The 12364-nt window shown below is 40.6% G+C and overlaps 1 protein-coding gene across 1 annotated transcript in view; it reads left to right on the top strand.

Annotated features, from left to right (window-relative positions):
• Window positions 1–10547, top strand: part of LOC121525485 (lipoxygenase homology domain-containing protein 1-like) — a 51583-nt gene extending 41036 nt beyond the window's left edge. The window contains exons 36-41 of the mRNA XM_041811515.1: window positions 3399–3576; window positions 5884–6069; window positions 6536–6706; window positions 9176–9314; window positions 9595–9750; window positions 9940–10547. Coding sequence (XP_041667449.1) covers window positions 3399–3576; window positions 5884–6069; window positions 6536–6706; window positions 9176–9314; window positions 9595–9750; window positions 9940–10420 — 1311 coding nt within the window. The 3' untranslated portion in view covers window positions 10421–10547. The remainder of the gene's footprint in view (window positions 1–3398; window positions 3577–5883; window positions 6070–6535; window positions 6707–9175; window positions 9315–9594; window positions 9751–9939) is intronic.
• Window positions 10548–12364: the final 1817 nt, after the last annotated feature.

Below are 12364 nucleotides of genomic sequence, written 5' to 3' on the forward strand. Positions count from 1 at the left end.
CTTTTAACAACAGTGTAAACATCCAGGTTAGTCTGGCTGTAAACTGTACTTCTCTAAATCTCAGACCGTTCATCTGAGACGCTGTCTGTGTCAGAAAGGAAGTGTTGTAATTTGCAGATACAACGTATTTCTAGTTTTAGATATTTTTTGTATTAAACTTTGTTCTTTAGGACGTTTGGCAATTATATCCATGAAACACATTACAAACATTACAGACTAAACAACATTCCATAACTAAAGAAAAGAAAAAGGTCAAAGGTCAAATCTGTGATTAAAATATGTATAGACCCATTTTAAAAGAAGTTACACAAATGGTGTCATGTTTTAGCTCTGTTAGCTTAGCTTAAGCTAACCCTAGCTACATAATTAACATTATTACATGAGCCAGTGTAGCTTAGTTAGCTGTAGCAAACAGCATAAGCTAAATAGGTTACATAACTTACATAGCCTTTGAAACGTCTTTGTGAGTTTAGCTTTAGCCACATCAGCTATGTAGCTACATTATCTAAGTAGCTTACACAGCTAATAGAGATTTGTAAGCTACATTTGCTGCGTTCAAATGTTGTCATGGAGGGTTCGTTTTTTCCTGTAAGCAGACGGTTTACTCTGCTTTATTAAATGTTTTGCAGGTCAGCTTTTTAACATTAAGGTGTCCTAACCATTACCTTTGCCTTTACTCTAACCCTAAACGGAAGAGTAATCCGATTTTATTTCAAAAGTTTTAGCACGTATTTCCATCCAGACATAGTTGGGGTCTCAAGCAAATGGTCTGCAGGAGTGGCTGTGAGAGAGGTAAGATCTTCAGCCAGACCCCTCACAAAACATCTGGAGAGTGAGGAGACCAGTATCTAGAGTTTTGTAAGCTGCCTACACCATTGGCACTGATGCAGCATCCATCAGAGATGCAGGCTTTAGAACTGTGTGCTGATAACAGCCTGGATGGTCCTGCTCCTCTTTAGTCCACAGGACATGGCATCCATGGTTTAAATTAAATTTAAAAAATCAAAATTTTGATTCCGTTGACCACAGAACAGTTTTCCATTTTGCTTCAGTCCATTTTGAATAAACTTCAGCCCAGAGAGGATGGGTTTCATCTGCACATATGGCCTCTTCTTTGTATGATCGCTGCACTGATACAGTTTCGACTTGCGTTTGCGGACAGCACGGCAAACTTTAACAGACAGTGAGGGCCCAAAGATCACAAGCATCTAATGATACCTTTATATACAAAGACTTCTCCAGATTCTCTGGATTTTATGATGATATTATGAACTGTAGATGGTGGGATATTATAAATCTTGACAATTTTACATTGAAGAATATTTTTTTAATTCTTCCTGAATTTTAGATGCATTTACCCATATTTGCCCTGTTGACAATTTATCTGATTGGTTGCAAATTGCTCCTCCAGTTGCTTTTTATTAGTACCACTTATTTTCCAGCCTTTTTTTTTTGTCTAGTCCCTACTTTTTTAGGATGTGTTGCTGCCATCAAATTTAAAATGAGCTAATATTTTTCATGAAATGGTAAAATGTCTTTGTTTCAACATCTGATATGTTGTTCATGTTCAACTGTGAATATTACATGGGTTTAAGAGATTCACAAATCACTGCATTCCATTTTTATTCACATTTAACACAGCAGCCCAACTGGTATAACAGAATTAAATGCATGATCATTAGCCTAGCTGCTCTGTAGCCGTGAAATGCTGAATCATAGGGAAATCTGTGTCTTCTTTAAGATTAACAAAATTTCAAGAACTAAAACAAAAAGATGCTTCAGGTAAATTAAGTAAAAACTGATCATGTACCATTCATTTGATTTCTCTTATCAAGAACAAACAGCAGATCTCATCTATAAAACATCAAAACTAGTAGAAAAAGCAGAAATATAACAGCGAGCTTCTTCCAAAATCAATAGTACAGAGCCGTCATAGGTTTGTATATTTACCCCAGCTCTGTATGCTGTAGGTCACAGGATCATTCAGTCTATTATATCACACAGACACTCACACACACAAATCTATCCCTTCCAGTGGGAGAGCGGTCAATGATTCACCCACCCACAAAGACACAGACACACACACACACTCGCAACGGGGTTCAGAGTTCCTGGAGTGAGCATATTGACCCATTTTATTCATCATGCTGTCGTGGCTGGCATCACAGAAGCAGACACAAAGAAAAGCTCAGTAATGAGCCTTGTCTGTCTCTGTAGTCAGTGTACAGAGGGAGGATTTCATTTTCAGTTTTCTTCAAAGGAGAATGAGTGAAACAAATCACATATTTATAAAGCATGGTTCAGCAAAAATAACTAGCACCTTTATATGTAGTTTGTAGAAACGGTTCAGTACTTTATCTTTGTAGCTGACCCTGTGAGGACAAATCACTGCTCACCTCCAAATTCAGTCTGATGTCTCAGGCCAAACGCTCTGATGAAACAGAACACATTTCCTATGCAAATGTCTTCCCAGCTAAAGGCACCATGCCTGCAGAGCAGCAGAGCAGTCAGGAACAATACCCAGCCCTGTCTGTCCGTGCCTGGGACTCAGCGGCTGCAAACTTCTCCTTGATTCGACCCTGCACAGAGCTTTGTGTGTTCAGCATCACAAGCAGATGTGCTGCCTTTATGGATTGCTGGGACTCAGTATTGAAATGGACACAACAGTGCACTGGGCAAAGTGCCAGCATAGTAATCTGCCCCAATAAATATGCAGAGTGGAGAGCTAGCACGGGTGTGGGCGGCCTGCAGCCGAGTCTACGACCAGTAATGAAATGTTTCCCAGGACTAATGATCTGCCAGTCGGACGGAGAAGGAGTTTGTTTACATATTCAAATCACATTAGTGTCTTTAATCTGACAGCTGGTGACAGCGCACTTATCCACCATCACTTTTTATCTACAGTGGTTGACAAAGGGATGAATCCTTCTGGGTCAAGAAGGCAGGGAGAGAAGCAGCAACATCCAGAGTAGAGCAGGCATCAGTGACAACATAATGACTCTGATTAAGTCAGAAGCAGAATAAAGGAGTAGCTGGGGTGGAGGAGGGTTGCAAAAGCAGCTGGCAACGAGAGTGGCAGAGCAAAGTCAGGCAAGAGTAGTTAAAATAAGGCAGCATGAAGGCGACTAGCCTAGCACGCTTAGAGCAAATCAGCTGGCTGTCACACAGTGTTGCACAGGAGGCATCCTATCACAGTACCACGCTGGAATTCACTGAGCTCCTGAGAGCGACCCATTCTTTCACAGATGTTTGTAGAAACAGTCTGCATGCCTAGGTGCTTGATTTTATACACCTGTGGACATGGAAGTGATTGGAACACCTGATTTACATTATTTGGATGGGTGAGTGAATACTTTTGGCAATATAGTGTATATAAAGAGCACATTCTTGGTTTCCAGGTGATCACACGTAACTTGACTTCAGAAGAGGTGTCCGTGTTCACCTACGAGGAGTGGCTCTCCAAGACAAGAGGACCAAAGAGAACCATGATCTGTGAGATGGCTGCAGTGGTGGACGGGGAGACGATGGTGGAGCTCACCACCTACATTATACAGGTCAAGACTAGTGACTGTGCAGGTAAGACAAGTCAGCAGACTGTAAAATATTTATCAGTTATTCTGGTTATGAACAGTTATTTTATTTTTGTTACTTATACTACAAGCCCGTTGACAACAAATCAGGTCGTCATTTGTCCTCCTGCAGACAGAGAAGATTTTTATTTTACTTTCGTAAAACAATGTGCACTGTGTATGATTGCTTTATGTTGTTTGTTAGAAAGAAGTGACACTTCTAGTGTTTCTGTAATCGTTTTATCAGACATACAAGTGCATCTCAAAAAATGAGAATATCATGTAAAAGTTCACTTTTTCCTTCAAGCGAAAGTGGAATTATTTTTCACATTTTACTCTGACATGAAATCCTCTTCGGAAACCTTCCACAGCTTTGCTCCTTTTGCTCCTTTGAGTGCAGAATTTTCCTGCAGTTCAGCAGCGCTGCTGATCAATACGATAACATAGCAAGAAGTCTGAGCCGACTTCAAAGGGCCGCTCTCTGCCCTTGGCGGTTACTGGGAGCTAAGATGTAGCCGTGTGGCATCACTGAGGCTGGGGGAGGAATAATGAGCCTGGCTGTTTGACTCAGACACACGCAGACATATCATAGACACCACTCTGCATAAGGTAATGGTGTCCTATGGGATTATCATGAAGGGGTGTACACGTACAGTCCAATGGCTATGATACGAAAAGCAGGTATGCATGCATGTGGAAAAAAAACAACAGAGAAGTCCTGAAGTTGCTTTAAAAATACCAGAACTTCTAAAAACTAGGCCACAGAAAAAATGCTGCAGTCTGAGTGAGGTTTCTGCTCGCCATATACATTCACTTACATCTAACTTACTTAAATGAGAATATGGAGCTCAGAGGAATCACAGATTTGCTGTCTGAGTCAGAGAATGCAGCACCCTTTGCTTCTCATTTACTCCCTTGCATAATGTGGTTGGTTGTAGGCTGAAGAGTTTCCCCAGGGCTTTGCAATCTCAGTATTTATTTCAACAAATAAGTTAACATTCCTGCAATACTTTATGTGCATTGCAGTTAAAAGCATTCACATGAAAGCATGCATTTTAAAATTCATAACCACCACACTCCATTGCTCTTGAGAGATTTGGCCTTTTATGTTTTGTCTTTAAACATTAATTCATTTCACCTATTAGTCAGAAAAATGTATAAGATACTTATGGAGGAGCAGTTAAAGCTCAATTAGAGTAAACTTTGCATCATGGTATCAGAAGTGTTGGAGTGTTGTCAACCTGCATTATAGTCAGTGGCCAGCAGGAGGCGCCTCCACTGACTGCAAGAAGAAATCTGGTTGTGTAGCAGCAGATCAGAATTCAACCTACCTGACAGCTGATTTTACAGGTGCATCTAAAAAAATAGAATCTCATGAAAAAGTTAATTTTATCCTGTGATTTAATTCAAGAGAGAACACTTCCAAATGTTCTAGATTCATTTCATACAAAGGGAAATACTTCAAGACCTTTTTTGTTTTAATCTTGATGACTACGGCTTATAAGTAAAAAAAATAAAATAAAAAATCATCCATCTCATAATATCAGAATATCAGGAAAAGGATTAATGCTATAGAAATGTTGACCTTCCGTAAAATAATGTGGATGGTTGGAGCTCCCTTTCCTTTCCTAGATCTATGCGACTTGTCATTGAGGCGATCAGTCTGCGGCACTGTTGGGGTGTTATGAAGCCCAGGTTGCTCTGATAGCAGCCTTCAGCTGGTCTGGATTGTTGAGTCTGCTGTCTCTCATCTTCCTCTTGACTTTCCCCTAGAGCAGGGGTGTCAAACCCAAGGCCCGGGGGCCAAACCCGGCAGTTGGCTGGCCAATCAAACACAGTAATAGTAGTATTACATGGTGGTTTTTGCGCCATCATGGACAGATGCACCGATATGTAGCCTGCTTTCCATACTCAGGCATGGTTGGGCTTGGAGCAGTGTGAGAGCAGGCCAGGAGGGTAATGAGGAAGGGAGACAAGTGTACTTCAGCACTGTTCAGGGCTAATGGCCTTAGCATGAGTATGACCACATTCACAGCTTATGACTAAAGTTAGTTTATGAATAGGACTCTAACTTGAGTAGTCTGTCTAGTTGGTCTGTTTTAAGGCTATATAATGTGCCATTTGTATAACATATAAACATGTCTAAATTGCCCTCAAAAACAAGCCAAACTTAGTGCCCTCTTCAGTGGTGAGAACGCGCTGTATGTGCCCTTTTTTTTTCTTTTCGCCCCCGCCCTTGAAAAAGTCTGTGCACGCCACTGGAATCAGATAACCTTACTTTTTTCCTACTCGGCTCATTTTCCTTCATCTTCAGGGGCAGGCACCGACGCCAACGTATGGATCATCGTTTTCGGAGAGAACGGAGACACTGGGACACTGGCGTTAAAAGAATGCAACAAGTCCAACAAGTTTGAGCGCAAGCAGATGGACACGTTTCGCTTCCCGGATATCCTTAGCATGGGAGAGCTCTCCAAAGTACGAGTGTGGCACGACAACTCAGGTCAGCAATCTATACACACGGTCAGACTGAGCTGAGTAAATGATGTCCGTATGATGTAACTGTTACTGTAATGTCTCACTGAGAGGCTGGGCTTGGTCAGAAAGAACTCAGACACGCAGTTTCAGTCCTGTTCTGGCATCCTGTCCCACTTTTTTCCAGCTCCTTGAGGTTTGTATCCTAGACATCATGTATGTTGGTGCTAAAAAAGTAGGTGAAGTAGTAGAAATTTCTGAATGTAGCGTACACCTTAACCACTGGTTAAAATGGCCTCTTCTGCACTCATATATAGCCTGCCTTCCTTGTTGACACTCTGGCTGGTCTCCCCTTAAAGGGTCCGCACTGATCGGCACCTCCTGTAGTTTATACATTTACTATTGACAGGAGCCTCTTACAGCCTGACTTTAAAATACAAGTACCCTTTTAACTTAGCTGTTTTTATTTTTGTTTGTTTTTCCATTACCTCTAGGTCCTGCCCCAGGCTGGCACCTGGATTATGTTGATGTGAAGGATGAGACCATGGACAAAACATTTCGTTTCCCCTGTGATCGCTGGCTTGCCAAAAATGACGATGATGGACAGATAATGAGAGAGCTGGCCTGTGCTAACAACGACTACTTAGATCTCGACGAGAAGACAAGTAAGACCGTATCATTCAACATAAATCTGTTCAGAGTGATTTTGCAGCACCTTTGGTGTGGATTAGTGCTGCAGATCAGCCTGATCAATCAAGAAACAGGCAAAGAGGTGACGCTGACCCTGGCATTAATCCTCCTCAAACAGAGACAAAAATCCACCATTTTGTACTTTTTTTCAGAACAGATTTGATTTATTTGTGTTTTTCTCATCCTTCAAATCATTTAAAATCATCCATGAAGATCATAGAAATAAATGGTCTATAAAAAGTATTCACCCACTTTGATGTTTTACCCTTGTATTGATTTTATAAATAAATTATGATCAATATAACTTCACTTTTTAGAATAATAAAACAATTTCTACAAAGAAATGTAAAATAAGTGACTGCATAAATATTCACCCCCTTTAAAGTGACTGATCTTATTCAACAGAGGTCCAGGCAATTGGTGGACGCCTGTGTCTGGAATCTTCAGTCACTGGTTTATCAGTATTCCTGGCTACCATTACACTGTAAACACAAAAGAACACTCCAAACAAATCAGAGAAAATGTTATTGAAAAGTATAAGTCAGGGAATGGATACAAAAAACATCCAAGGCTCTAAAGATCCCCCTCCGTACATACTCTGAAGGAGTTCCAAGCTTCAGCAGCTGAGATGGGAGAGACTCTGCAGACAACAACTGTTGGCCGGGTTCTTCACCAGTGGCAAAGAGAAAGCCACTGTTGGAGAAAACTCAGATCAAATCTGGACTAGAGTTCACCAAGAGGCATGTGGGAGACTCCATGATCAAGTGGAAGAAAGTTCTCTGGTCTGATGAGACCAAAATGGAGCTTTATGGCCACCAGACAAGACACCAAACACTGCACATCACCACAAACACACCATCTCTACTGTGAAACAAGGGGGTGGCAACATCATGCTGTGGGGATGCCTCTTGGCAGTCCGCCCTGGAAGACTTGTAAAGGTAGGGGATAAAATGAATCCAGTGAAATATTGGGAAACCCTGGAGGACAGTCTTATTCAGCCTGCAATATCCAGTTATACAGTGACCTGAAGCATACAGAAAGCAAAAGCTACACAGAAATGGTTTCAGGACAAGAAGGTCAATGTTCTGGAGTGGTTGAGTCAAAGCCCAGACCTCAATCCAGTAGAGAATTTGTGGCTGGATTGAAAAGGGCTGGATCCCTGTGCAGCCTGACAGAACTTGAGCAGTTTAGCAAAGAAGTAAAATTTCAGAGTCCAGATGTACAAGCCTGAGACCAATCCACACAGACTCAGAGCTGTGATTACAGCCAAAGGTGACTCTACTAAATACTGACTTGAACTGGGTGAATATTTATGCACTTATTTTACTTAAAATGCTTGTATTTTTATTTAATTGACATAACTTTGTAGTAAAAAAGCCAAATTGTATTGACTATGATTGGTTTATTAATCCAATCAAAGTAGATTTATGAAAAAAAAAACACATTTTGTAATGTTTTTACCAATTAAAAAATCTCTGTGGATCAAATTTGTTTTTTAAACCAGACTGTTAACATGATGGCAACTGCAAAGACATAACACCAAACAGTGCTGCTTGTTTGAAATAAAGCAGAATATACAGTGCTTAACAAATTTATTAGACCACCACCCAAAGTAAGGTTTATGCCACAGCTGCAACATGAAGTGCTTTAATATGGAGCTTTCCACGTTTTACCATTTTGAACAGGAATAAGGAATTTCAAACTGAATTCACCCAAATCTGAGCCGGCTCACTGGGCTTCTCTGAGATGTCAGAAATTAATCAAGCATAACATTTAACCACTAAAACTCATTTTTCTGTTCAGGAATGCATCAAGAAATATTAATGTGCTTTACTATTTTTTCAGTTTTTTTGTAAATCAGTAAATTTGAAAATTCATGGATAACAATAATAATTATATTTTAGCATTGAAAATATCATTTGGGTTAAAGAGCTTCTACATATTGGTGTATTAACCATTGCAGAAACATAAAAAATGATTTTGGTAATTACCAGTGCTGTTGATTTGGGGCAGCTGTGGCACAAACCTTACTTTGGTTAGGGTTAGGGTGGTCTAATAAATCTCTTAAGCACTGTATATCAGCAAGAACTGCAGTAATGGATCTGTGATTTATTTAAAGGATCCACGATGATCAGACCAGGTTCTAGTCAGTTTCTATCTGCTTTTTTAAAAGCCACTGTTTTACAATCCTTTTAATGTGAAACAGCTAAAGTCAGATGGCTTTTCAGTAGTAAACAAAGATGCTGACAAACAAAACCAAACCATACTGTTGAAGCTTCTACAAAGAGAATGGAAATATGGTTAAAAAAAAAGGGGGGGGGGGGGTTGTTTCAGATGATCTCTTGTATGTTTGTGTAAATTCTTAGATTTTAAAGTTTGCCCTGAAATATTACAGTAATCGTAAGGACGGTGAAGTTTAAGCACCTATTTTCTCTCTCTTAAAGAGTATGAAATTTGCACCACTACTGGAGACATGGTGGATGCTGAAACCAAAGAAAATGCCTGGATCGTACTCGAGGGGAAGAAGGGCCGATCAAAAGAATTCGTAATGGAGAACTCCTCAAAGAAGAAGAGGTTCCTGCGGTGGGTACTTGTGTTCCAGATTAACTCAATGAGCTACAACCTTAGTGCATGAAGAAGCTTAAAGTAATGTGCTTTCTCTCCCTCTTATTCTACCTTTACACTCATTTTGATAATCCCAACGGCAGCACACACTCGAGCTCAGAGCAATGGTGCAATCCTCTGTTATGACATTACATCACGTCGAAGAAAATTCATCTGCAGTGACTTGAATTTAAAGCATTTGGCCTAATTTAAAAGAAAAGCTGCTCACTTTCGCATGCTCATTTTTCTCTTTTTTTAGGGGGAATGTCGACAGGTTCGAGTTTTCATCCAAGAATTTAGGCGACATTGTTGGTATCTGTCTGGGCCACACACCAAAGGATGGGAAGAAGGTGAAGGGGGAGGTTTTCTGGTTCGTGGAGGAGATCGTCGTCACTGAAAGGGAGCTGGGAAACAAGTAAGACAACCGTTACAGCTCATATTTACACAGTGCTCAAAGTCACAGTGGAAAAAAACGTTTTATCAAACATGTTTGGTATTTTTATTCCTCTGACACAGTAAGTGGTGAATGCAGAGCTCATTTTTCTTTCTTTCTGCAGCACTATTTGTCAGTATAGACATGTTTTCTGTATCCTCACACCCTCAGGTACATCTTCAGCTGTAAAGCCGCCATCCCTCTCTCTCCAAAAAGGGATGATTTCTTGACCTTTGAGTGCACAAAGGCCATTGAAAGCTTTGCCAGTAAAGCTCGAAGCCTTGTGCCTGTCAAGTACGAGATAATCGTTATCACGGGCGATGAGAAGGGAGCGGGTACAGATGCCAATGTTTTCATCACCGTCTACGGCTCAAACGGAGACTCGGGCCGCCGGCAGCTGAGGCAGAAGTTTCGTAACCTTTTCGAGCGTGAGCAGACGGACCGTTTCGTCCTGGAGATGCTGGACATGGGGGAGCTGCAGAAAGTTCGAGTAGAGCACGATAACTCTGGTCTGAGCCCCGGCTGGCTCCTGGATCGTGTCGAAGTCACAAATACGGCCAACGGTGTCACCACCATCTTCCTCTGTGGGAAGTGGCTGGACACCAAGAGGGCAGACGGACAGATCGTCAGGGTCCTGCACCCAAAATATTAGAAAGAGCATTATTTATATGTGAGAGAAGAAAAACTACCACAGCAGAGAGCTCTCCACTCATGCTTTATAACCAAAGAGATCCTCTTCTGGCACGTTTATATCTCAGGAACTGAGACATATTTTTACATGTGGAGAGATTTTTGTACTATAATGTAGTGTAATTAAAAAAAAACACCAGGAAACATAGCCTGCAAAAATACAGTGACAATATTTCCGAGATCAGGAAGCTGAATGTGCCATTGTTTTAAGTTTCATATGTCAGGAATGGTTTGATCTGTTGCTTTGTTATAATGGAGGTTTTATAAAAGATTAAACTCTTTTGTAATGCTCAGAACTGAAGTTTCATCTCATTTTACTGACTGATGCATCACTAAAACAAAATCTTTTTTGGATGGAGGATTTAATATTTCATACCAGCAGTTCAAAGATTTTTATTGAGCAGAATAAGACATTCGAGAAAAAGCGTGCTTTGGTTCCTGGTATCTTCAAGGAGAATTTTTGCCTCTTTTATCTCTTTGGTTTAGTTTTTGCCAATAAAACTTTAAAATCTTACCAAACAGACTGAAACAGCTAGCACCATGCTAGTTTGTAAAATTTAGCATTTGGCAATTAAAGATAAAGTATTCACCCTTGGATGCTTTACCCTTCTACTGGTTTTATAAATCAATCGTTGTCAATATAATTTGGCTTTTTTGATTAATACAAACCTCTTGACTGCAAAGGAAAATACAGATTTCTACAAAGTAGTAAGGTGACTGTATAAATATTTACCCCCTTTGAGTCAGTATTTAGTAGAGTCACCTTTCGTGCAATCACAGTTCTGAGTCTGTGTGGATAGGTCTCAGTCAAGCTCAAACATCCGGACTCTGCAATTTTACTCCATTCCTCTTTGCAAAACTGGACTTCACGGAGGACGGCTCAGGCCTCCACATCGTCCATTAATCCCTGATAATTGGACACCTTGTCAGGCATTAACCCTTACATATTTCACAGTTTGTGGTGAGACTTCAGAGCAGCATACTTTAATATCAAACACCTTTATATGAATCAGCCCATAGAAAAAGTTTTGAAAAGTTTTTGCCTTATAACTGAGTCTTGTTCATCAAAAATCGAGTTGGAAACATGTTTGGTCTATTTCAGAAGAAGCTCACATCATAAACTAGAAATGCACTCAGAGAGGGCAGACCTCTGCCATCAGTCCCAATAGTGAAGTATCCTTTAAAAACATTCCTGGATCCAAACGGTGATCTGAATCACTCCCGAAATCTAAGTCACCAATTACTCCCTCCCCAGTGGGGTGGTAATATGGTGAGGCAAAACATTGACTTTACTACATGTGGACTGTCATGGTGAAAGCATTGCCTGCCGGTGCCAACAGATGACAGTCTCACCCATGGTCTCATCAAACGACTGAAAGTCATGGCAGAGGGTGAATATTCCTCTATTCCTCCCAGCATTGTGAGTATTCTCGCTACAATTCGTTGTCTTTCTCTCTGTTACGCTCCAACTCGTCTCCTCGACCGGGCGTGCGTCTTTCAAACTCTATAAACTCCAAAACTTTGAATAGAAACACACCCACAAATGCTGCTGGGATTGAAGTTACTCATGTCCGCCATCTCCTGGTGTAAAGTGGAAACAACAGTAGAAAAGCACTCAGAGAGCACAGACCTCCAGCATTTGCCCTATCTCCAAATAGGGCAAACCCTGTTTCTGACTCTATCCACTGTCCTCTTCTACTGAATAAAGGCACAAAAAGCCCAAAAATAAAATTCCTGGATCCAGATGGTTATTCGGATCACTCCCAAAATCTTATCAGTTCTTCCTTATGCCATTTCTGAAATTTCTTGAAAATTTCCTGAAAATCCGTCTACGACTTTTTGAGTTATGTTGCTAACAAACAAACTAACAAACAAACTATCTAATAACAAACAAACCATGGGGATC

This window comes from Cheilinus undulatus, linkage group 17 (assembly GCF_018320785.1).
Source record: "Cheilinus undulatus linkage group 17, ASM1832078v1, whole genome shotgun sequence".
Lineage (NCBI taxonomy): Eukaryota > Metazoa > Chordata > Actinopteri > Labriformes > Labridae > Cheilinus > Cheilinus undulatus.